The sequence below is a fragment of the Penicillium citrinum genome, assembly GCF_028827155.1.
Source record: "Penicillium citrinum strain IBT 23319 chromosome Unknown utg000009l:1.0-4274883.0:1.0-4276374.0, whole genome shotgun sequence".
In the NCBI taxonomy this organism is placed as follows: domain Eukaryota; kingdom Fungi; phylum Ascomycota; class Eurotiomycetes; order Eurotiales; family Aspergillaceae; genus Penicillium; species Penicillium citrinum.
Window position 1 is genome coordinate 332,686 of NW_026622694.1, and position 25,488 is coordinate 358,173.

At 45.4% G+C, this 25,488-nt stretch overlaps 9 protein-coding genes across 9 annotated transcripts; 5 read left to right on the plus strand and 4 right to left on the minus strand.

Moving 5' to 3' along the window:
- Positions 1-138: 138 nt before the first annotated feature.
- Positions 139-849, plus strand: N7469_009614 (GNAT family N-acetyltransferase; the record flags this gene model as incomplete). Its single annotated transcript, XM_056648519.1, has 1 exon — positions 139-849. One exon carries the CDS (start codon positions 139-141, stop codon positions 847-849), a length of 711 nt encoding a protein of 236 aa, XP_056495650.1.
- Positions 850-3,063: 2,214 nt separating this feature from the next.
- On the minus strand, positions 3,064-4,884 carry N7469_009615 (uncharacterized protein; the record flags this gene model as incomplete). Its single annotated transcript, XM_056648520.1, has 5 exons — positions 3,064-3,731; positions 3,784-4,082; positions 4,140-4,363; positions 4,413-4,466; positions 4,531-4,884. Coding segments are annotated over 5 exons (1,599 nt in total), but the record flags the coding sequence as incomplete, so codon positions are not given.
- Positions 4,885-5,352: 468 nt separating this feature from the next.
- Positions 5,353-8,444, plus strand: N7469_009616 (glycoside hydrolase family 115 protein; the record flags this gene model as incomplete). Its single annotated transcript, XM_056648521.1, has 4 exons — positions 5,353-5,792; positions 5,863-6,119; positions 6,148-6,626; positions 6,822-8,444. The coding sequence occupies 4 exons, from the start codon at positions 5,353-5,355 to the stop codon at positions 8,442-8,444; spliced, it is 2,799 nt and encodes a 932-aa protein (XP_056495652.1).
- A 115-nt stretch (positions 8,445-8,559) lies between these two features.
- Positions 8,560-9,885, minus strand: N7469_009617 (uncharacterized protein; the record flags this gene model as incomplete). Its single annotated transcript, XM_056648522.1, has 4 exons — positions 8,560-9,049; positions 9,098-9,474; positions 9,527-9,631; positions 9,682-9,885. The coding sequence occupies 4 exons, from the start codon at positions 9,883-9,885 to the stop codon at positions 8,560-8,562; spliced, it is 1,176 nt and encodes a 391-aa protein (XP_056495653.1).
- Positions 9,886-13,076: 3,191 nt separating this feature from the next.
- N7469_009618 (carbohydrate binding domain-containing protein) lies at positions 13,077-14,952 on the plus strand (the record flags this gene model as incomplete). Its single annotated transcript, XM_056648523.1, has 4 exons — positions 13,077-13,083; positions 13,134-13,338; positions 13,388-13,935; positions 13,988-14,952. 4 exons carry the CDS (start codon positions 13,077-13,079, stop codon positions 14,950-14,952), a joined length of 1,725 nt encoding a protein of 574 aa, XP_056495654.1.
- Positions 14,953-17,314: 2,362 nt separating this feature from the next.
- N7469_009619 (E1 ubiquitin-activating protein AOS1) lies at positions 17,315-18,674 on the minus strand (the record flags this gene model as incomplete). Its single annotated transcript, XM_056648524.1, has 4 exons — positions 17,315-18,205; positions 18,273-18,465; positions 18,531-18,588; positions 18,638-18,674. 4 exons carry the CDS (start codon positions 18,672-18,674, stop codon positions 17,315-17,317), a joined length of 1,179 nt encoding a protein of 392 aa, XP_056495655.1.
- Positions 18,675-18,974: 300 nt separating this feature from the next.
- On the plus strand, positions 18,975-20,992 carry N7469_009620 (uncharacterized protein; the record flags this gene model as incomplete). Its single annotated transcript, XM_056648525.1, has 4 exons — positions 18,975-18,977; positions 19,051-20,024; positions 20,086-20,769; positions 20,869-20,992. The coding sequence occupies 4 exons, from the start codon at positions 18,975-18,977 to the stop codon at positions 20,990-20,992; spliced, it is 1,785 nt and encodes a 594-aa protein (XP_056495656.1).
- A 1,629-nt stretch (positions 20,993-22,621) lies between these two features.
- Positions 22,622-24,338, minus strand: N7469_009621 (Ytp1 family protein; the record flags this gene model as incomplete). The annotated part of the gene is made up of 5 exons (XM_056648526.1): positions 22,622-22,899; positions 22,959-23,088; positions 23,137-23,979; positions 24,062-24,139; positions 24,225-24,338. The coding sequence occupies 5 exons, from the start codon at positions 24,336-24,338 to the stop codon at positions 22,622-22,624; spliced, it is 1,443 nt and encodes a 480-aa protein (XP_056495657.1).
- Positions 24,339-24,810: 472 nt separating this feature from the next.
- Positions 24,811-25,158, plus strand: N7469_009622 (SWI5/SAE3 family protein; the record flags this gene model as incomplete). Its single annotated transcript, XM_056648527.1, has 2 exons — positions 24,811-24,905; positions 24,999-25,158. 2 exons carry the CDS (start codon positions 24,811-24,813, stop codon positions 25,156-25,158), a joined length of 255 nt encoding a protein of 84 aa, XP_056495658.1.
- Positions 25,159-25,488: the final 330 nt, after the last annotated feature.

A 25,488-nucleotide genomic window follows, 5' to 3' on the forward strand; every position in this document is an offset into this window, starting at 1 on the left:
TCCTCTTGTGGAGCCCGACGGGAAGATTGGAGAAAACCGTCGAGGAAATTGAAAATGATATCTTGTCATTCTGCAACCCCCCTCCTTGTCATCGCGATAAATTAAAAGCAGGAAAATAATTCACCAAGCATCCTTCCAATGGCTTGCATATCCCTCTACGAAGGCCTAGAACCCTTCATCATTACAACTCCTCGACTGATCGTCGTACCAACGCCGATCGCCGTCTCGCAAAAGTCGTACAGGTCCCTTTACGCCGCCCTCCACGCAGATGCCAGCTTCTGTGAAATGGGTTTCGGTCCACACTTCCCTCCAAGAAATTGGAATGACGAAGAAACTCGCGAAGTGATCAAAACGCGCGACATTAATCGATCTTGGAAGAAATATGCCATCGGCGACTTCGCAGTGGGTCTTCGGACACCAAATACGTCCAACGATAATCTTCCGCAAATATCTATCCTTGAAGGACAAGATTTCGAAAGAATCTCAGGTCCGAATTTAGAAAATTTTTCCGGCATCGAGTGGGTTGGCTATGCTGGTATTCGTGATGCGTCTACTACATCTCTCCCCCCTAGAGAGCCAGAAGATCCTGTCCTCCCACCATGGCAGGAGATGGTGGAAATTCGATACGGAGTTTCGCCGGACTTTTGGGGCTGTGGACTTGCGAGGGAAGCTGCTGAGGCAATTATGCAGTGGTCGATTCAAAAACGAGGTGTCAGAAGGTTTATTGCGGAGACAGAGCGAGATAATAAGCGCAGCGCTGGGCTCTTGCAGAAGATCGGGTTTGTGCGAAGTGATACGAACTATTGGAAAGAACCTACTGAGATTGAGTGGGAGTTAATTGTCAAATAATTCCATTATGCTCGTACATACTCGTAATATTATATAGCTGATGTACACCAACAATGGAGCACTTCTTCAATTTTACGATCTCTGACAGTATATCACATCTGAAGAGTATGAAAATAGTCAAACGATGGTATCCTATTTGGTTCAGTTCAATCGTAGTTCGCACAGGCCAATCAATACCAAACACTCACAGAGCAGTCAGCGTCGACGATGGTCTGGTTGGGTATATTAGCAGAAGAGGAGCGATATTCGTATGACCGCAATTCAACTCGCTCCAAGAATAGAGTCCCTTGTGGATTCGAAAGGAAAAATCGTAAGCCCCGTTTGCAAACCGGTTCTTGCTTATAGATTGTGACATATTTTGATGTGTCTTCAAGCCATTGACCAAGTACCTTTTGATGCCCATCCAGGTATTTCAGAATCATCCCTGTGCAACGAGCACCGATTGAGCATGTTTCTATGGAATTGACATTATTAAGAGTATCTTGTGAACTGAACTGTTCCCAAATAGATGCACCGAGCCGAGAGAACTCAGGACGGAAGCAAGGGAACGCCGGTTGAACTTGAACCAACTCCGCCGGATGGTTTCCAGCTAGAGAGCCAGAGGAGAATACCCCGAAGCTACTGATACGATTAGGGGTATCTGGTGAATCATCATAGTATATCCCAAGTAATTGGCCGCGATTTTCACCAGCTAGAAGCTGGATATTGGTCGCCCTTTTCGGAAGTTGCGGCGCCAGATCATAAAAATGCCCATCACTTGATGATATCTAGTGTTATAGTAGGTAGGATATATCAGGTTATTTTTTTCCCATGCAATATTTTGATAGATCGTACTCATTGCTAGGTATTGACAGTTAAAAAAAAACCTTCTTTGCAGGAAATTATTCGGACTGCAGAGATACGTTCTCCTGGCTGGGCATCTAATATAAAGATAACAGCCACGGGACTGACCTTTATTTCGAGCTACTAGTGGCATCAAGACAGAACATCGAGTATATAACGCTTCCCAAAATGATACCAACTACTATGATTATATTTTTCTCTCTTGTCGAGCTATTGCACTCGTCTCCAATTGATAATAGTCCGAGAAATGAGGAAAGCCCTGCTGATTCAATGATTCATTATGGGGTACGCAGACCCACTGTCCATCATTTCTCATCCTTGCGGTTCTGCATGAAAGAATCTGCTAACATGATCTGTTCAGCATTGCCTTACGCGAACACAGGCTTGTTATTCCTTCACAGATGGTCAATGGGATGTTCAGAGATGTCTACAGCCATACATCGTGAGTTTACAATCCAGTTGCAAGGGATGTTATATCCCCGGCTGAGAAAGTACAGTGCAAAGAAAATCAACATGCGTGCACCATGTCAAGCAATGGATACTTTGGAGCCACTTGCTCCTGATAGTCATACACTAAAATAGTGTAACATCGGTGTCAATGCGGGAACATGTATCTGGCTTGGTTTCTTTCTATACTATTTTAATATTAATACTCCGAATATCCAGCCTTTTTATATTTTGTTCTCCCTAGACAATTCCGGTCCATTTCGAAGACTCCCCCAAGGGGCAACTATTACGGTAATAAGGATATAATCGTACAGCAAGGTCTTCATCATGACTCTGAAATCTGCCCGAATGCTTCTGAATCGAAAAAAGCCGTCACTCGAAGACCCAAGACATGGCATCCACCAATTATTTGAATTCAAAATTTTTGAGCCGTAGTTATGATCTTTACTTTTGGATACTTGACTCTACAAATCTCCATTCGGCAATTCCATGCGGTCGTTCAAGGAATACCCCTTTCTGCCACTCTCCTCGATCGAAAGCTGTACGTGACCGTTCATAGAATGAAGCAAGTTGTTGATCTCTCGGTAGATTTCTATTTTCTCGTTTCAGAATTGAAAGCCATCTGCCGTAACTATCATCAGATTAAGTGCAATGTTGCCGAGTCAAGTGATACATGAATTATTGCTTGTGTCTTTCTTCGTGTATTTGAGCTTTCTAGTAACATATCGGACAGGCTCTAAGTATTGAAAGATGACTCGAGCTACAATCAAACAAAAAAGTAGCTAGATCTCCCTTTCGGTATTAGTAAATGGTAGATAGCCTTCCAATGATAAGATCGATGAGCAAGAAGAAATATAGGTAATAATATTCATTCTGGCGATTCATTTATGCCGCTTCTTTTCAAAGTCTTTGACCTTAGATCATCTAGTAAGAATATCTGAAATGAGGATTTTTCCGATCGGTGATATCCTCAAATCCATGCGTGAAATCGACATCAGGCGCAACCTCACCAGAGGCAATCCTCGCGTCTCGTTTGCGGTTCTGAATCGAGTACCAGACTCGAAGAGCACACAGGATGATCACGACCAGACCGAAGCATCCCAGAAGGATCGAAAAAGCCATGTAGTACCGTGGCGCGTCCTTGTCACGGAACACCTGCGGACCGATGGAGTTTCCTGCGGCCCAGAAGACGAAATTAGAAGCAATGACAATCGACTTTTTGGTCTGGCCTGCCACATTCCGAGATAGAAGAGCCAGTGATAGAGAGGAAACGGCGAAGAAAGAATAAAATATCCAGTAGGCGATGAGCATGCCGACTCTTTTATCAGGTGAGAAAGGGATACCAATAAGAATTGATGTGCCTATGATGGATGGAACCACAGATGAAATCATGATAATAATTGTGTGGCCGTAAAATCGATCAAGACAAGCTGATATTATCATTGTTAGAGCTGTGACAGCACCAACTACCATAGTCAACAGTTGACTTTCCCAGGTGCTATAGCCGAAGGAGTTGACGATAATATTTGCGTAAGCACCAATTCCACCGCTGGGAATAGATGTCAAAATCTGGATCAAAGCGAAGGCATATACTGGTCATCATTAGCTATGTTCTTTTTGAAGAAGGCAGGGTTGACTGCATACGTTGAGGATCTGTAATAGCATCCCAGACTTGTTCCTTTCTGAAAACTCGATTCTGTAGACCAGTCTGGTTCTGTCGCACACGTTCGACCATCAATTGTTTATCCTCTTCCGTCCAACACTGAGCGCGCATGGGTGAATCAGGCATCCAGAAGTAAACAAATACTGCCCATATAACAGTAAGGATACCATATGTCATGAAAAGGCCTTCCCAGGACTTCACCGGCGAGCTTGAAGGGACGAAAGAGAAGCCGAATGCGAGCAGACCACCGACTATATTTTGGATTCCGTTCATCATATACCTATCTCACTTAGTAATGAAGAATATATATCACTTCTTCTTTGGTAATGAAACATACCATAAATTTATAATACTTCCTTGCTCTTCACGCTTATACCATGTGGAACTCAGGATCACGAATGTTGGCTGGCATGCTGCTTCGAAGGCACCCATAAAAGCACGCAGGATCACCAAGCCGGTGAAGTTTCTCATTGCTGATATCAAGGCAATACATACTCCCCACAGGAATATATTTAGTGAAAGCCATTTGGCAATCGGTACTCGTTGAATGATCCAATTTTCCTGGATCAAGTCAGCAATAAATTTGCCGAATCCTCAGGAAAATACATACCGGATATTCAACACATAGGATCACGAGGTAAACAACGGTAGTCAGCCATTGATACTACAGACAGTCAATAGCTGATTTATATCTAGAGCCTCTGCGGCCATGTAGGGACAAGGCCTACCTGATTATCTGCCAAGTGGGCATCTTCCATAATCCCCATAATCGACGCAAACGACAATGCTCCCTTATCAATTGTCTGGATCAAGTATGTAATCATCATCACCACTAGAATACGCTTATCGATCATCTTCTTCAGGCGTTTATTTGTGGCTGTATCGATCTCGATAGCACCATCGGTGGCGTACTTGGCAACTTCATTATCGACCAAATTATAATTGGTATGGTTCTTTTCGGGAGTTTCATCGTGAATGCCAACCCCAATGGCATTTTCAATTTCCTGGTTATCTGACTTATCGACCATTTTAGCAAGGCATTGATCGTTCTGGAGGGTCTTCAAAAGAGGAGCCAGCGGGCCCCTATATCATCTTGAGAAGAAATGTACTTGGAGTGTCTGGGGATGCGGGGATGTGGAGTAGCAATTCGCATGGCTCGGGACGTCTTCATCCCCATGGGGATTCACCCCCACGCACGGGGACGCGCCGAGATTCTTCCGTCGGTCTTTTGACACCGCGAGACCTGTTTAGCGAGCTTGGAACTGGACTGGACTCGGTTGTTGATTCGGATCGGCAAGGCTTTATGATCGCTGATTGATGGGCCGGCAACGGAGATGGCCGTATGATTCTCTAGTTCTGGATCCACTATGGGGCATGTTCGGGGGAGTAAGAACCGAGAGAAGATTCATCCCACTTCCGCGACTTCTCAGCTGCAGATAGAAGGATTAGCGAGCTGTTTGGAATGATGTCTTCGGGGAGGGATGCGGGGAGGTGGTGGGAGAACCAAGTCTGTCATTATCAACACTCCGTGCTGGTCACTAGACGACGCTATGATCGAGGAATCACTTGTCACCTTTGACAGTTCTCCAGGTCTTGCCAACCTGGTCGGTGCCACGATTCTTGTGGACTCAAATGATTACAAAGGAGTCCATCACGCATCCCGAGCACTTGCGGGGGACTTTGGCCGAGTGACCAAGAGCGATCCCAATCCACTTCAAATCATCGATGAAAGTCAAGCTAATTGCTTGAAAATTCGTGGTCTGAATGCTATAATTGTCGGCTCTATCGATTCATCTTGGCCCATCAAGAAACTCAAAAATGCAGGGAAAATTGATGTCAGTTCGATTCGTGGGAAATGGGAATCCTTTAGTACCGCAGTCGTTGAGAACCCTCTTCCTGGCTGTGAAAAGGCCTTGGTGATTGCAGGTAGTGACAAGAGAGGAGCAATCTTTGGGGCATATACACTTTCCAACCAGATAGGTGTGTCCCCGTGAGTATCAACCCTGAACAACTGACTTTTATTTCCAATTTTGATTGATATTTGCTAATGCTGGAAGAAGATGGTATTGGTGGGCAGATGTTCCACATAAATTTCACCCCGAGATCTTTGCCCTCCCCGTGCAAACTGTCCACGGCGAACCAAGCATCCAATACCGCGGTATATTTATTAATGACGAGGCACCAGCTCTTACTGGCTGGGTATTGGAGAAATATGGAGGCTACAACTCGGAATTTTACAGAACGGTTTACGAGTTACTCCTTCGACTGAAAGCAAACTTTATGTGGCCCGCTATGTGGCCGGGGTACCCAAACCCTGGTGCAGTTTTTTTTTCTCGACGATCCAGATAATCAACGTCTGGCAGATGAATATGGAATCTGTATCTCGACGTCACACCACGAACCGATGCAGCGAGCCACAACAGAATGGTTCGAGGAGGGACACTCGGATGGATCGTGGAACTGGACGACCCACAGAGAAGAGATTATTGATTTCTTTCGAAAAGGCGTTATACGCGCGAAGGGTCTAGAATCTTATTTTACAATTGGAATTAGAGGCGAGTACGACAAGGGTATGGTCACAAACGATCCTGGTGCTGTTGTCCGGGATGTTCTCGAGCAACAGCGAAGGTTGTTTAAAGAAGTACACGGGCGAGAAGATGCTGTGCCGCAAGCTCTCGCTCTATATAAAGAGGTCCAAGATCTTTATCAGGCCAATGAATTCACAGTGCCGGATGATGTTACTCTTTTATTCGCTGATGACAACTTTGGGACGCTACGTTGTCTCCCATCCGAATCACAGAGATCAAGAGTCGGAGGCGCAGGAGTGAGTGGAATCAGCTCAACCTTTTACAACCTACTAACACGCAAGTCAGATCTACTATCATTTTGAGTACGTTGGGGCTCCTCGAAGCTATAAGTGGATCAACTCAAACTCACTTGCACGTCTTACGGAACCCCCGAAACTTTATCCTTGTAGAAGATATTCTAACGTGTGTTACAGGGGAAAATATATCATCAGCTAAACGAGGCCTATCAACGCAATGCTAGGAAGATCTGGGTGTTCAACATTGGTGATATCAAGCCGATAGAAATTCCTTTGACATTCGCAATGTCAATGGCCTGGGATATCAATTCCATTCATCACGGTATAATTCCAAATTTTCTGGGTACACTTGCAGCAGATTTCTTCGACAAAAGCCTAAGTAATGACACCGTCTCCATTTGGCACGAATATGATCGTCTTGTTCGCCTGCGCAAGCACGAACACATCGACCTGCAGACTTTTTCTTTACTTCATTACAACGAAGCCGACAATATTGTCGCAAGATGGCTGGCACTTGAATCAAAGGCAGATGCAGTGTATTCGACCGTCCCGGAAGATCAAAAAGCATCATTCTGGGAGCTTGTTGTGCATCCTGTTAAGTCCAGTTCGATATTCACTTGCCTTCGCGTTGTTCAAGCCCGCAACCAACTTTACGCCCGTCAACGACGCAATACCGCAAACAAACTTATGCGGCAAGCCTTAGATCTTTTTGATGCCGATTTCAAACTGTCTCAGGAATTCCACTCTCTACTGGGTGGAAAGTGGAATCATATGATGTGCCAAGCGCATATGGGCTATGGTGATACTTGGCATGCTCCTTCTCGTGATGCTATCTTTGGATTGGCTTACGTACAGCGTGGCCAAAATAGTAACCTCATTGTTGGACAGATGGGAGTAGCTGTGGAGGGACATGAAGGCGTTCGACCAGGCAGAATTAATGAGGAAAGCGAACGTACGCACCCTAGTCGACGCGACCTTGTTCCAGGTCTGACCCTTGGATTGATGAGCCGGTATGGACCTGGTACTAGATGGTTTGATATCTTTACCCGCGGAACTCAAACTATTCACTGGAAGTGTTCGGCTCCATATCCATGGATCTTTCTTTCAGAAACAAACGGTGTGATTGATCCCGACGGTGATGATTCACGAATAGTAATTACAATTGATTGGGAGCAAGTACCGACGGAATTCGATGAGGAGGTCCTGATCAGCATTTCATCCGAAGAAGGTGACTTTGAACATGTTCATCTTCCTGTCAAAGGTCGGCAAGTTCCCAAATCTTTCCATGGCTTTGTCGAGGGAGATGGATGCATTTCTATTCCTGCATTAGGGTTAGGGGTCAAAAAAGGATACCAACATCATCCGGATCTTGGGCGAGCAAACGAAGGATCTATCACTATCAGGACACAAATTCCACAAGAGTATAGCATACCGTTCCTCGAGTATCCCATTTACATTTTCTCTCATAGGAAACAGGCCACTGTTACTCTTTATTTCAACATGACTCTGGACCTCGATCCAGATCAGCGAATGTCCTACGACCTTGGGCTTAACGGGCAAGAACCTACGTTCCACTATCTCCTTTCAGATACCAAGGTACCTGATAAGCTTCCAGCTAAAAGTTGGCTTGATTCTGTCATGGATTGTGTCTGGCGGAGAACACATAACGTTCAGATCCCGGAGGAGGGTGAACACGCTATTTGTTTGAAATTGAATCATCCAAATCTACTACTGGAGAAGATAGTCTTAAATCTTGGTGGCGCTCAAGACAGCTATTTGGGGCCACCTCCAAGTATTGCCATTCATTCGCAGACTTAATCATAGAATGCTGCTTTGTCTCTTCATTTTGGCGCATGTGTCAGGCGAAGAAGTATAAATAGATGAAACTTCAGATTAAATTGAACCTGATCAACAGAAATCCATTGGTACTAAGTTAATCTATGCTGATTTCAACGTCATGTTGTACTCTGATAAAGCCCGGTCCCAACAGTTCCTCCAGCTTCGACTTCTGTTTCCGCGATTGTTCGGACTCAATATGAGTGACAACAGTTGTTAACCTCACATCGTCATCGTATTGCTGGAACCCTGAATCCCCTTTCCCATCGACGTTATCTACAGGCATCAATTCACTGCCCGTGCTGCTGCTGTTGCTACCTTGTTTCTGATATCCTCGTCCACTAATTATACTATTATGACAAACAGACGGGAGCTTATCATTCTGTGCCTGTCGGCGAAAGCAAAATAGATGTTCCATCTTCATCACAGATCGAACTAGCGGCTGCATAGCCGGAAGGCTGGCGCATATGATACCAAGAGAAGGCTCTATATCAGACCAGACATAGACATCACTCATGACCCAGGTGAGATCCGGTGAATTGAGATAGGTGATATAATGCAAGCGGACAATACTCGCAGCACAAACACTGTTAATATCAGCAATCTCCTCCACTCATTTTATCGTTGACACACACAAGACACCTAAGAGAAGGACGGAAGACACCATAATCTTCTGCGTGATCCTCATCTTAAGTTTCCACACAATTGGGAATGGAACCAGCAAAATTAAGACATCGCTGGCAACATTTCCCGCCGCATTCCCAATATAATAATTGAGAAACTTGTATCTATATCTTCCCCCGGTGGGATCAATCATCTCTTTCCAAAAATATGGGATCGGCTCTGGGCAGACAAGAAGTGCAATCATACTTCCTAAAAGCCAAGCCACAGACAGCACCAGACACGTCCAAATCATCCAATTCATTCCAAATATACGACGATAAAACATCAATATAGAAGCTTTGATGATGAATAATTCGAAAATGTAGACGAATAGCCAGGCAAATAAGACCTTCCAGAATGTAAGCTTAGGTCCGAGGTTACTTCATTGTATACGAGCTTACCTTTTTTCCTTCCACAATTTTGTCCAGGCTTGTCGCCCAGATATGCTTTCCCATTCCCCATTTCCCTACAACTACTGCTGCTGCAAGAAGTGCAATCAAGGGAATCTATCACATGTCAGCATGCTTGAAGTCCACGCATAGAAGCAATTACTGACAATCGCAGCCGCAATTAACCAGTCATCTAGCTCAGGTCGAGGCGTCGGCCCTGTCAACCTGACAGCATATCTTATAATAACAGTTATCAGAGCTATCACGCAAAGCGAAATGACAACTGCGTTATCTCTAGGTGCTCGGTTTTCAGATAGGTCCATGCCTGCCGGCGGCGGACCTAGAACATCTTCAACAGCCAGGTTACCCATGGCAGATGAGTATAGACATTGGCCATTTACTTGATTCCACCAGGAGACTTTTACCAGCGATGGTCAATAATATAAAGCATAGACTGGAGGGTTACGTATTTGACACGGGTCATCGGCCCCTGGTCTTCGGGGCCGCCGAGATCATACTGAACCGCTACTTCCATCGCACTGTAAGAAGTCAATCCTGCCGCCCCCAAGCCCTGCAGGAAAAACCATGATATGGGGCAACACTGCCAAGGCTGTCTTTTCTCTGAATTTGGGGGCTGGGGCGAGAAACTGGATAATGGCCCCAAATCTATTGGCCATGTCGATGAATGGGTCTACACGATGAGGAAATGTCACCGAAAGGACTCAGCAAGGTGAGCGATCGGCGGTGTTACACCAGTGTAGCTTGATTTCGGAACCGGGCTCTACTGCGGAGTTTTGTTCATCTTGTTCTTTTGATATCTCTTGGGTGGGTTTTTGTAGGTGGGAGCTGCAGAAGGATTTCAGACGGATTGGATCTCAGTCCTAGGATGGTTAGTTCTGATGCTGGCACCCTTCACACTCTCCTAGAATGTACTAGTCGCATGTTATTACCGAATCTTTCTCATTGGTGGTGGACTTGATGAAGAACATGATGTCAAGCCAGCCCGGTGGCTAGTCTTGAATTTGATGTCGGAATTGCGACCAGATGGATACTGAGAGGAGCTGATGGGAGGGGGGGGCTACGATGCTCTATAGCCGTAATCCAACAAATATTGTTAGAAAAATCACTCTTCAATTCTTGGTTCATTATTTTTTAGAATCTAAATGGATATACAACTGATCAAATTGTAACAGTGGGCTCTGTTATATACCCATATATCTAAAATTATCTAATTTTAGATAACGTCAGTCAGAATGCATAATAACCAACCAAGTATATACCAGAGAATCGGAAATTTAATGTGATACTTTCGGAATTATTGAAATTCAGACTGGAACAAATTTAGACAGTTTATACTAAGAATCCAAACATTGAATATAGTGGATCTTCCAGTGAAAACAGTGATCCTTCTAACAAAAATTGGAATTCGTCTATTGAACTGATTGCAGCTATAGAGCGCCGTTAGAGTTGTTTATTACTCGTTTATATTTTACTATACCACAATTGGTAGAGAGAAAAAATCGAGATTGAGAGGTCTCAGAGCTTCGAATTTTGCTATTTCTAAGTTGCTGTGGAGTAGGTATTTATGTGCAGCAGGTGTAATAGTTACTCTCTTCAACGCAGGTAATCGTCTCGGTCCGTAGCGAAAAGCACTTTCATCGTCATTACCAGATATCACAGCTTCTTGTTGTCTACATAAGTCCTGGTAGACCCTCCAACATACTTCTAGTGGTAAGCAATCGATTTGCTCTTGCAGGGTGGCTGCATATGGGCCTCTTTCATGATGGTGTTCAAATCCTTCCATCTACTGAATAATGCATTCGAATTCCACGTTGGACCACTAATGATAGGCTTGGACATCAAAAGTGAAATCCAAAGCCCGTCGTCAAATGGGTTTCTATATTGCCGGTATTCTTCCACACTGAAATCGCCGCCTAGTAACTTTTCACTGTACTCGTCGTCAAATTATCACGCAACTGTGTGACGATCACTACGAGAAGGCTTATGAGGCCCTTTCGAAAAGCGTGCATCATCTCATATTATCTCGGTAACACCACGGCGTAATACATTATGATTCGCTATAGCACGAAAAACTTCAATATTCAGTGGATTGGCGGACAAAAATACCGGCTCTCTGCGAAAATATGCTGCATTTCTCAACATCCTGAGCACAAGGCGCATGGGCTTTTTACATCTTTCTTGAGCAGGTAAGAGGATATCATCACCCACAACTCAAATCGTAGTCCGGGGATAGCATTTCGAGTCATCTTCTGAGGCTCCGAATTGATTTTGTAGACTGGTTTCATATAGATCAAATAGGTAGAGATATAGAGACCTGTCCTCGAAAAGTAACTTGATGTCACGGGTGATTGCTTGATTGCCGTCCGTTGGGAGATTCGGATTCTTGTTAGCATGCTAATGATAGGCAGAACGCGCGAAAATTTCTTTGAAATGATCATCATTATGTCTGGCTTATGTTTTTCCATGGAGTTGGGGGGTTAATGGGGTTTTTGTGCAACGCGGCTGTCAAATTCCTTGGGGTTGAGTCCTATATAGTCATCAGTATCTAGCAAGATTTTGGGTATTGTTTGAGAAGATTTGCACGACTTAGACTTTTTTTCATCAATAAAGCCAACAAAAGTCAGACCAAAAATCTATAAATGCGAGGGCCATATTTATCCCTTCATCTGGATATGCTTATAATGTGATATAATAATAGATAGACAATGGCCGTGGAAAGATATTGATATATCTTAGGGCTTTGAGGGGGAAAATGGCTTTTGCAATTTCATGGTCTTCACATTTCTAAATATATTGCATCTATCTAGTGGGACATTAATAAAGCTACCACATTTCGACTGCGGCTTCGGGCTGGAAATATCATCGGTGGTACTATGTACAAAATGGTCGAGCATGGCCTTGAAATACTGCCACCACATCTACTTCCCCTCCCTCTCCAACTAATCCAATCCGATCCAATCAGTAACAAGGGTCCTTTAGTACAATCAGGGTTTCCTCCGGGGATCTCCGTAAACGAGCGCGGTTCGTCTACGACAAGGCCTTTCCTCGCTGAAAGCCCCGCAGCCGTTCAGGAACGCCCGTGCTAGCGTTGCGCCTTTGGTGAACTATTGACTTGCGGCTTAAGGCCCGGGAGCCGGAATTCTATATTTCTAAGATATTTTAACCGTAGCCAATCACTAAAGATCAATCCACGCGAATGAGTGGCCGAAGTTCGCTTTGTAGCCAAGCCCGACGCCGCCGCTGACGATTTGCTGGGGGAATTTTGGCCGACAGGTGGAGCCCTAATTTTAAAGTCTCAGCCTCAGTTCGCCAACAACAGGCCATGTCAAGATAGCATTGGGATGTTATAAATTGAAACGAAGGCTTACTATACTCGAAGATGGAATTTTGATTGTGTGTGCTGAAGTCGTTCTTTATTCCAGTCGTTACTGGGTCCATTCTTTTTACCAGCAACTATACTAATTATACCACCTACACACTCTCTATCGGCCATTCATTCATTAATTTTGTTTTTAATCAACTCTATAATCTATCTACTATAATGAATAGTAAGCTTGGCAGTTTCGCTTGGATGATCTTTATACTAAACGCTTCTCAGTCAAACTCCGGATATGGCAGGCCATCCTGCCTCTGCTGCTCGCCAGTTCAACGACAGCCGAGAGAGCTCCGACTTGCACAACTCATGAGGTCAACCTTCTACAGAATCCTTCTTTTGAATCTGGATCTCTTGCTGGATGGAGCCTTGTCGAGGACAACATGGTTGTATTCAGCGACCCGCATGCTGCTGATGGTCATTATTATCTGTAAGACACGTTCTCTCCAATTTCTGAGCATATACTTATCGTATCACAGCAAACGAGCATTACACTCCAACGGCGATATCTCTGGCGTCTACCAGCCTATCACCGGACTTGTTGAGGGATCCACCTACACAGTCTCAGCTCAATGGCGAATCCAAAAGCCGATTCCCGGCCGAAGAGTTTCTTGCGATCTTGCATTTTATATGGTTGGTGACACTTCAACTTCTTACGTTGGCGGATACGAAAACCTTCGGGCAACTCCAGAGAATACTGCATGGGCTACTGTCTCTGCCCAGTTTACTGCAGATGGCTCCAGCGGAACCTTTTTCATTTACTTGCACTGCCCCAAGGTGAGACATCACCAAGCAAGAGCTGCCCTGGATGATATCAAGATCCTCAGCGGGGAGACAACAACTTCTTGTGCCAGCTCGAGCACCTCCTCAACTGCTACACCCGTAGCCTCTATCTCTGTCCCCTCATCTGTCAATCCGTTACCAAGCAGCACGATCATTCCACCTCACCTGAGCACAACTAAACCATCCTCGAGCCCGGCAGCCACATCTGTCGTCTCGTCTGGCCCATCAAGCTCGTCCATTCCAAGTTCAATCATCCCCCCCTGTTTCACCGAGTCAAATCACATCTCCCTCCACAGGCTCCCCCTCGGAAGTCACCTCTTCGTCTTCTCTTACTCGGGTAACCTTTTCTTCTCGGCCGCATCCTTCATCTCGTCCTACTGTACGTCCGATCGAACCGAGTTCTGGTCCTGTCGTTTCTTCCGTTCCTGCTTCAACCGAAGCGCCACCCTCGGTCACGTCCACGCTTCCTTCTGAAACCGGTCCAGCCATCAGTCCCTCTGCTGAGCCGACTCCTGCTCCTAGCAGTGGCTCTGGCAACGGCTCTGGCAACGACTCTGGCAACGGCTCTGGCAACGGCTCTGGCAACGGCTCTGGCAACGGCTCTGGCAACGGCTCTGGCAACGGCTCTGGCAACGGCTCTGGCAATCAAGGCTCCCCTTCAGCCGGTGAAACTACAGCATCACCTACGGCTCCTCCGCTGACAACCTCCACGATCTTCACCACTCGTACTTCTACCATCACCGCATGTGCCTCCACCGTAACTGACTGCCCTGCCCGAAGCACCTACGTGACTACTGAGACCATCGTCGTCTCGACCACCATCTGTCCTGTTGAAGCTACCACTACCAACGCCGGGCCCATTATCACCGGATCCCCTGCTGCTCCAAGTGATGCAAACGGTCACCACTATACCACAGAGACCATCCTTTCAACACGCACTATAACCGTGACTGGCTGCCCATCCACTGTCAAGAACTGCCCTGCTCGTGACAAGACTACTTCTGTAACTACCGAGACACTCGTTGCTGGCACCACTGTATATGAAGTAGCTCCTACCGCTACAGGTCCTGTTCAGACTGGAGCCCCCAATGGAAAGCCTGCTCCTGGTCAAGACAGCAATGGAAACGTTCCAGGTCCCGCTGTAACTGGAGTTGCAACCGCTAACCCGTCACAACCCCCGGTTGACGTGGTCTATGTTACTTCTACCAGAGTCTCCACCGTTCTTGCGTGCCCTCCTAAGAAGGAGGCACTGGCTATGTAATTAAATTTAAGCTCACCTTGAGCGTTCATGCATGGAACTATTTCTCTCTCACGAGATTATGAATAACTTTCCCGTATTGAATAATTTAGTTGTCAGTATCTATGCTCGGCACCTTATATCATGAGTAAAAGGATTAGTATTTCTCTGGGGAATTATGTGTTCCAAAGGAGAGTTGATAGTATAAACTTGATCTACTCGGACTGCAGATTACTAGTTTAAGTCCATAAGAACCTTGAAGCCTGAAACTAAACAGCTTAGTAAAAATATGATAGGGTTTTTCGTCTGGAATTTGTGCACGTCGAAATAGGGCTGAATGCTCTTTAGTAATTATGGTTGAAGATGCCTTTAGGTTTCTATGGCATAATGTCCGGGAAATCTACCATGAATTGCCTCTATGGTCTAGTTGGCTATGACGCAGGTCTCATATCAAGTCATATGACGATTCTGGTAACAGAATTGCAATCCTGAGGTCTCCAGTTCGATCCTGGATGGGGGCATTCTTTTTTCTTCCGTACTTTTCTTTCTGGAACAGTGTTTACTTTATTGTATCACTATGTGGAGCCAGTCAATATCTACTAGCTCGCGTAGCTCAGTTGGTAGAGCGCGGCACTAGTAATGCCGAGGTCTTCAGTTCAAATCTGGACGTGAGCAATTTCTTTTTGCCATTTTTGCAAAATAGTCAATAGCAAACTTTACTCGTTGTTCCTAGAGGTTTTTCTTTTTTAATACACATAGAGCATACGGGATTTTGGCATTGGAATTACGGTTGTTGGTTTCTCGGTTCTCGGCATTCCGTGCCACGGTCGATCGCGATCTAAAAAGCAATCCAGTGTTTGTTCCCGTCCATTACATATTTACCGGTTCTATAACGTGAACACATCGTTCGAGCCTCCTTGATTTAGAGAATGTCACTAGGCAGTTCCGGCTCCAGTACCAACGATCAGGTGATCGTTGGTACACAGGTTGGTTGGTTGATTTTATGGCACCAATTCCAAGTTCTCCGAATACTAGAGCTCGCAACCCAGGGCAGCTTCCGAACGAAGGTCACTCCAAAGGGTCGTGTACTATGCAAGTATAAGCGAAGACCAACCGAGACAAGCTCTCATGGAGTGTATCCCCGATCATAACTGTACCATAAATGTCAAATTCAAGGTAAGACGTTCTTTGTGCCGTAGGGTTATTTGAGGTCGAAATCCCATCTTTACTCGAACTTGCTTGTTGGCGGTTCCGCACATGGTGATCCACGCTTGATACCCGGTAGCACTGGTCTCGCGGATTCCATCCTTGCTTAAGTCGAAGATATGGAACCCCTGTCAGAGCGCCTCGATCGGGACAACGAGGGTGTGGACGTGGCTGGTGTTTAGATCACACCAATACCTATACTAATATATATTTTCGTGCCAAGTCGACTAGAAGCAGGATTGGTTATCATTCTTCAGAATTGACAGTTATCGAGCTTCATAGTAGGTACGGTAAGAAAATCCAATTGGTCATAACTCCAGACTCATCGCCGCAGAGTCTCTGATGTTATCTCTCTAAGAGTGTATGTTTGCGTTTATATAGTTAACTAACTCTGATAGACAACACCATCATTTTGGGTTTGCACCATTTGCAGGAATGATTTTTTGAAATATCATGTCAAAAAATGCACCGTCTTTCACCAATCAGCTCGCGTAGCTCAGTTGGTAGAGCGCGGCACTAGTAATGCCGAGGTCTTCAGTTCAAATCTGGACGTGAGCATTTGTTTTTGTCATATTATCTTCACATTATCTTTGAGTATGTTTTTAAGCCCTCTTTTTTTTAGTTTTATAATATCCTCTGCTTTGGCCTCGAGCACATGTTTTCAACCAGACACAGAATTTTTGTACCCGCAATATCGATATAAAGTTTACTACAGAATCCATGGCTGAGATTTGAGTAATGCTTGCGTAGACGAAAAGTGATAATTTCCTAAATGAAAGGACAGGCCTCCTTGTTTCACATTGACTTGGAAGTCGATGAATATACTACACCTATATGAGAAAAGCCCAGGCAAATTTCGTTCGCAAACGGTTTTCAATTCCAATGTGGTCGTAGTCCCATTTGGACTCGGCCAGTAGTAATCACTACTTGATACTAAACCGGTGTTTACAAAGACAGGCAGAAACCCGAGAGATATGTACCGGGAATTCCTCGAAGAAACTTAATCTAAGTTCACTGATTTCCGGATTCTAGAAATCAAGCGCGAATCTGAAATCGCAATGCCGAAACGCATTCTTGTTATCGTACAAACATGAGATCTTCTCTTCAAAAAACATTGAAACAAATGAGATTCGTCTAAGTCATTTTAAGAACGGATCCAATACCCATCGAAATGCCTGATTTATGACTTGGTCGTTGCTGGTGTAGTATCCACAGGAATCGGGTTGCTGACCGGTGGTACAGCAGCAAGTGACTCCATACCCAACTCAGCTGGGAAGAATGGATGAAGGGGGTAGATTGGCCCCTGGGATTTCTCACCATCGAATAGAAGGATATTTTGAAGGGGTTGCTCCCGAGCTGAAAGAACGTTGATTACATCCTGTGCAAGCGAACCACCCAGGAACGCGGCCACAGGACTCAATTCACAGCCTAGGTTCTGAAGGAATGCGCGAAGGAAAGTCGAGTCCAACGTATTCAGATCCAATTTAAGCTCTTGGTGGCTTTCACGAGCCAGCATTGTGAACAGTTCTAGGTCTGCATGCTGGAAAGTAGGGCGACGGCCGCCGGAGCGCTTCTCGAATTCCCATAACGCGCGGAGACAGCTGAGCAGGGGGGTGATTTGTTTGCGACGACGGGGTATGCTGGTGAATTCATCGGGCAAGGGGGAGGTATTGGCCAGAAGAAGTGGTGAGTAGGTCTCGCGTTTGGTGACTAGCTCAATGGTCTTATCGCCCTCTTTTTTTGTGGTGACATTCACGATACTCCGCGTGGGTGTTTCTTGTTGTTGCGACGTCCTCTGAGAAGAAGTACGCTCGATGACGAAGTCATGGGAAATCAGATCTGCAAATACATATCCGTAGAAGCCATGTAGACCTGCAGCATAGAATGGTCTGCTGGCCAAACGGCAAGCAGCGTTGATAGTGTTGTTTGTTGCAAAGTCCAGCTCCGTCGCAATTGTGACATCAAATTGAGCAAAGAAATCGGGCTGTTTTGTCCGTACGTCGTCTGTATCGATATGCAGTTTCACGCGAGGGTTCATACGGTGGATTTGAGGGCCGGCAACCTCGGCTCGCTGATATGCGATATGCGATTAGTATTCCGTAGAAGATACGAAGCCAATATGTGAATAACTGCCGTACCTTTTTACCCTCTGCAATTATACCTGGATCTTTATGTACGTCCTCTAGGAAGAATTGCGCATCCAGATCTGCTTCTGTAACGGGATCATGGTCGAGGATGGTCAAAGAACCGATACCCGCAAGGACAAGGTTCTTAGCGACTTCATTGGCGAGAGCTTTCACGGTGATAAGGAGGATATTGGCCGATCGAATCCTGATTTTATTCCCTGAGATTAATATCTATCCGTAGTGTTTACCATTCAAGGGAAAGAAATGTACTTTTCCTGTGCCTGGACACCCCATAGTCGAATCTGTCGGTCATAAAGTGCGATCTCCTCTATTCGAGTCAGCAAATAGTCGTTAAACCTAGTACCAGCTTCTCCTACCAGCACTAATATGCTGTCCATTCTCTATTTCGGCCATTGTGGGTGAAGAGGTAAGTGTAAAGTGACAAGTGAAGAGAGAAAGAAGAAATGAGGAAGCTCAAGCTCTCCCCACGATGATCTAATGCCATCACGTGCAACCAACCAACAAGCAGGCGAGACCGCGCATCTTCCCAACCTTCAACTCTTCCTTGACTTCTCCTGTTGGTCCGTATGGACTACATTGCTTTTGATACTTTGATGCAACCGGCAAGGTAGAGAACCGACACGCACTCTGCCTGAGATCTTTTCCCAGGTTCTGCCGTCCACGCGGTCCTCGTCCAACGACGACCCTCCCACTATGGTATGTTTCCCACCGATATTCGGCCCAACGATTGATTATTCCCCGAGCGACCAGTGGCTTACTGTTTTTATAGTCAGGGAATTACGACTATCCGCCTGCTTCTTCTCGCCGTTCTTCTCGACCTTCTCGTTCTTCAGACGACTCCGAACCACTATTATCCGGATCACTACGTCAACGTGGACAATGGATTCTTAATGCTCTTGACGAGGAAGAATCTGACCCGAACAGCGCAGTTAGTGGTGTGGGAGACGACCTATATCAAATTATGGAAGAACTCGCACCGGGCCTTATCGAGTCAACTATGAACGAGACTTTTGAGACCCCGCGCGAGCTTGCTAGACCCCCGCGAGATCGCCTATCCTATCTTCGAAACTTGATCCACTCCGAAAGTAATCGTTCGACAGAGGACGCTACTACACGTGCATTAGAAGCATTGAATCAAGAAATTGAAGAACATAATCAACACGATCAAGCCCGTGGCTCTGGCCGTCCTGAACGGGCCCCTGGACAACTTCGCCCGGTAGGATTCCATAGAAGAATTCTTGACCCGACCAACCCTGGTCGAATGCCGTCGAACTTCCAGCCCGCACCTTCAGCTCAGGAGCCTAGCCCGACAAACAGGTTGATCAGACGACGCTCATTCAGGCCCAACTTCCGTGAGATCAGCGATACAATTCCCACACCATCCCTCATGCCGCAACCCACGCAGACAAATCGCGATGAGCGGAGAGAACGGGGCATGATGAAGCGACGGAAGCTGGACACTGACGACAACCGTGAGGGAATTCGCGGCTTTAATTACGGACAGTATGGCCAGGTTGTGCCGGGGGCTTTGAAGATGGAGATTGCTAGCTGTGATGAGGGCGCCCACAACACAGATGGCCTCTCAATCCCGCAGAATATTCAGAATATCCTCCGGAACGACAGAGCAGTATATCGTACCAAAGTTGACCGCTGCAACTTAATACTGCGACACCAAGGCGAGGCGCCTTTTTGCTTGAAAAAGCTCGTTATTAAAGCGCCGCGGCGGAGTGGATGCAACTCTCTGTATGTACTTGCACAGAGAAAATTTCCACCCGAGGGCCGAATGATGGCTAACACCGTTTAGCATCCAAGAAGGCATGGTCTTCGTATCCATGGCATCCGACGAGCTCCTCGCCCGCACAGCCCAATATCAAATGCAAAATTCAGGCGTTTATCGTCGTCAGAACCGTCGACGAACGCGCGTTTTACCCTCACAAGAATATCTTAATTCATATCGACCGCCCCTGCAATCTCTCGGACGAAACGTCCCGACTGGCCCGAACTCTCAATCTACCACAGACATTGAAAATACAGGGAGAAACGCTAACGACAGACAAACCGAGTTCAGAGTAACGACTGACTACAACGAGAACTCCGAAGACAGTGTCTTTCTAGGACATGAAGATGACGAAGGCCCTTCTATCGCGGAGCTAGAAAGGATTCAAGAAGAAGACCTTTTTGATTCCGGCAGTGAAGATGGCATCAGCGACGACGACAACGACGAAGAAGAGGAGGAAGATGGAGAAGAAGAAGAAGAAGAAGATGATGATAATGAAGGAGACGAGGATAACGAAGACGAACGCGGCTTGAATATTGTGAGTCGCCGCCGTCGCGAACTACAACGCCAAGACCAGCCCAGTCTGATAGACCCAATTCCGCCAACAGGCGGGCCCGGCGGGGCTAGCGGGTCCGAGATATTGAAGCCTCATGCGCGATTCTTCATTGATCGGAATAGAAGTATGGTCAGCATCAAGTTTGATCCTCCACCGTAAGTCCATTTCCCCCGCTTTTTCTTGCCACGAAACACACACACACACACACACACACACACACACACACACACACACATACTAACATATGATACCAGTTCCGGTCGCTTCATTCTAATCAAACTATGGCGTTCACAGAATGCCGACAATCTCGATATAGAAAGTATCATTGCGCATGGATATGCAGGGCCTCGATTCTTTCCTAGCGGCGGGTTCCGCTGACACCAGTATTTCTAAATCATTTTTTTAACTTGCTGGGATACTCGGTTTGGTTTACTATCACCGAAGTAGCTTTATGATGAAACGCATGAATGAACTTATGATTGGCTGAATTCTTTTTTTTTTTTTGGCTTTTTGCTGAGAGATTCGCAAAGCAAGGCGTTTCTGAGTATTTGATATACCCCAATGTCAATCAATTGAACCTTCAACTATATTACTACTACTTAATCAGTATCGACGATCGACGGATGCAATGTCCTATGTAAATGAATAATGAGAATAGAACCGGAGTTATAATGAAATTTCATTACTTAGAATGCAAGCTAGCGCTTTAATATCTAGGTAGATAAGAGAATAACGAAGAGAAAAGATGAATTGATCCAATCACTCTAGTACTAGCAAATACCGTTCCTTTACTAATCCTCGAAGATCCTCCAGGGTTCGGTATTTGCTCTTATTAGTAAATGACTCGACTGTATTGAATTTAGTCCAGTCCAGTGGATTCCATCGTCGAAAAAAATTACAAGTCGACTGAATAACAAGAACCATAGCCCGATAGATACCACTGGAGTAGTATGTATCATACATACCTGATCTTCCAAGATAACTTAACCGTATGAATTCTTCCCAAACATCTACATCTCTACATTAGATGAATCCTTTTCCAGCTCTGATGTATAGATTGTGTGATCTACCCTCCCATATAAGCATCTAACACCGAACGCTCTTCCGCAAATTTTATTTTACTACTAGTAAAGCAAGTAGTATTGTTCTTAGTCAAGGTAAGTTACGGAAGAGCGTCCAGTGTTCGATGTTTATATGGGATTGCAGATCACACAATCTATATACCAGGGCTGGAAAAGGTATCTTATGCAGAGAAATAGTGCAGAGAAGTAAATGAATGATTTAATTTCACTCGAACTCGAGAAGATCATTCAGTCTTAAATAATTGCAAACGAGACGAGATCTAAGATGTTGAAACGCCACCGAGTCCCCGTATATACCAGTCTACCTAGAGTGTTCAAAGAATAGAACTTTCATTGTTAAAAATACCGTGGTTATTTTTTCTTTTCCTTCACGGAACCTGGTTTCAAATATATTTATACGTAATGAAATGAAACATATCAAAGACTTTGATGGTGAAATCTCACCTCGAACCGAGGTACATTACCCCCGAGATATACTATATCTCAGAATGGAATGTTGAAAGAAATTCCACTTGAAAGATGTAGAAAAAACTGAAAGAACAAATCTTGTCAAAGAATGCATCGGCGAGAGAAGGGATATTGCAGAAGCTGACAGCGGATTGTAGCCGTGCCGTCTGGCGATGTTTACCTTCGTACATACTAGTAGTGATTGTATAGTTAGTGGATGGAGATGATAATAGTGATGGGACAGTTATGCTAGTTGTTTCGCTTCTGCCATTTCCCTTCTATTCTCGACAGATGTTTTGTAAAATGTTTTAATTATGGTAATCTCATCTTAAAATAATGTATATATTCACAAATTATTTGACAGTCCCAGACGCCCAAGAGAAAATGCAGCAGACTACTATCGTACCATTAAACGACAACAACCCCACGTAGATATACTTGAGAACAGTAGATGGTAAGCAGGGGTTTAAGAAAGTCTTTAATGTTCCTCCTTATCTCCCTGGTCATTTCTCTTTTTCGCTGCAGAAGAAGAGCCCGCCTCGTCTTCCTCGTCACTAATGAGACCCTGTAACTCGAAGGTCTCAGCATCTTGGATACGCTGAGCTTCGGATCTGGATCGTGTGCGGCCGTTCATGTATCCACCGTTAGCATTGGTGTACTTGCCACGATTCTGGGCCTCTGCTTCTTCCGGATCAACTGCGTCTTCTTCGGTGGGCCAGGCGTGGACGGCGTAGATGTGTAGAAGAATGTTGACGACTGGTAATGATACGTCAGTATTGGTTGAGAAGGTTGAGAAGGTGCGAGTTAAAACTTACAAAGGAAGAGCACGAAGGCAATGCTGTACAAAATCAGGATGTATGAGACATGGGTGATGCCTGCGTCGCTGAGGAGTTTCATTTGCTCTTCTGTAGCACCAAGGAAGAGGAAACCGGAGGCATACAGCAACTGTGATGGTTAGCCATGACCTATCACATTACCAGGGGAAGTACATACGTAGGGAGTTAGATATTGGAAACTGTTCGGATCAGCACCACTCATGCTCAGGGTGCTTCGATCCCGCAACACAAAAGAGATCTCAATGATACGGGTAAGACCCGCAGCCATGAGGGTATAGCCGAAGATAGAGTGAATCATAGTACTGATCATGAGACTCTGGGGATGAGCCGACATGGCATAGCCAGTCATGAGGATGACAATAGCAGGAATGAGATTCCGCTTGGGCCGACCATATCGGTTGCGACTGAGCCACATACCCAAGAGTCCTGCACACCACCAGACAATACCCATAGTAGTATGCTGAAGATCATTATGAGCCCACTCCTGACCCCATCGGTGCTCAGTAAAAGTATTGACGCAACCCCAGGCAGCGATAATCAAGGAGTCAAAGAACTCCTGAGAACGCCCGGTACGGCGGAGCCAGAACTGACCAACCAGCAGGAGGATAGTCAGACAGATACCGTATCCAATGAAAGCACTGCCCATAATGAAATGCGCCAAACATTGTCCCATATGATCAGCCTGGCAGAAGCCCAACGCAGCAATACCGCCGAACAGCATTTGCGCCCACGCAAGCACAGGCATGAGCTTTCCCAAGATACCGTGAGCCAAGACGAAAATCCAGCGGATGCGGGCTTGACCAGCCTTGACGAGGTGTAATTTCAGATAAAGGCCCAGAACAACCTGCGCAACGAGGATGAGCATAAGCCAGTTGGCGAAAGAGGCGTGTGCATTTTTTCCGAATTGACGGCCCTTATGCGCATGACCGAGAAAATAAGCCAGAACAGCAATGACAGTTCCAACAATTTGAACAGGGACGTGCCATCGCGAGCGAATAATCTATACAACCAAGGGAGACACAGATCAGCATTACTCTCAAGGTAACAATCAAAGGGGATTTTCTTGGAGGAGTAAAACATACACCCAGAACCATACCCAAAGGAAAGATAATTCCAAAAGAAAAGCCCATAAGAATCATATGAACCCATAGAGTGGAGTCCTAGATTTCGAAAATAGTTAGTATTATCGCGAGACGTTAAGTTGCAGAACATATCACCAGACCGACGGGAGGGTGCATGGCATACAATGGGTTCGAGTGAGATAGCCTCGCCTTCGGGGACAGCCTCATGGCCGCCGTGGGCCAGGGCTGTCGTGGCGAATAACAGACAGATAAATGATGTTACTCGCGAAAACGCCATGATGGATGAAGAAGGGAAGTTGATTGAAGGTCGAGGGGAAAAAGCGGAAGGGGAGGGCGATTCCCCAATCCGGAGGAGCCGATTACGCGCAATCAGACAATGGACGAGTTTAGTACAGTGCAGCATACAGAAATGAGTGAAATTAATATTGAAGAAATCAGGAAATAATAAAGTAAATTATTTAAATAATTATTAAGACCGATTCAATACAAAATTCCCCATTTATTTGACTATTTCTGCGTTGGATTGAAAAAACACGCCAGGTACCGCTGAATAAGCTGATTCAGCAATGCATCTAATTGGCCGAAACAATATCAAGTCTATTTAACACTTCACTCACTCCTGATGGACACGAACATGCAAGGAATACAGATGGAGAGAGATAATCCTATACTAGGAAGTATTCAGAATGGGGAATCTAAAAGAGTAAGTTATGACAAGCACGAGAGGGATCACCCAACTAAGTACATGCATGACACAGTTCACCCTCGAGAAATCACTCACAACCCTACAATCACAACTCGAAACTACGCAATCGGAGTTGGACAACATACTACCAAAACTCCAGTACGTTACTCTTCTTTGCTTGAGTAGAAGGGCGCCGAATGAGTCATTTTTTACGGGTGATTCTCTACTGTCCAAACTGACAAACACGCTCAGAGATGACCCAACAGTCACAGTGAAACGACACATCCATCTTCTACACACATACAATGATATCAAGGATGTCGCGCTGGGTCTGATGACATTACTCGCTGAGAGCCGTGGAGAGAGGTTGGTGGATGTGCAGAAGGGGTTTGGGATTGCAGAGGGGGATTAAATGATGTCAAGCAGACATGGATGCCGATGCTTAAGTGGTTTACGGGTTGATTATTTCTTCTTCGATGCTGGCCTATCTCAGCTACCATGGGATCTGTTATGTTTACATTTAAGACGATATGACTTCAACTATGACTATGATTACCAGACACATTGAAAATATCCAATTAGATGAATTACCATTATTTTAGACACCACCAACTCCGCGCACATCTATGAGAGGAGTAGTAGCTATCCGTCAGAATAGCCTGAAGAGATGAGATTAAATACATGAGATGAAAAGAAATATGCAGAAAGACTCGAAGGAGGAATGAAAGGGTAAAGTAGCCCA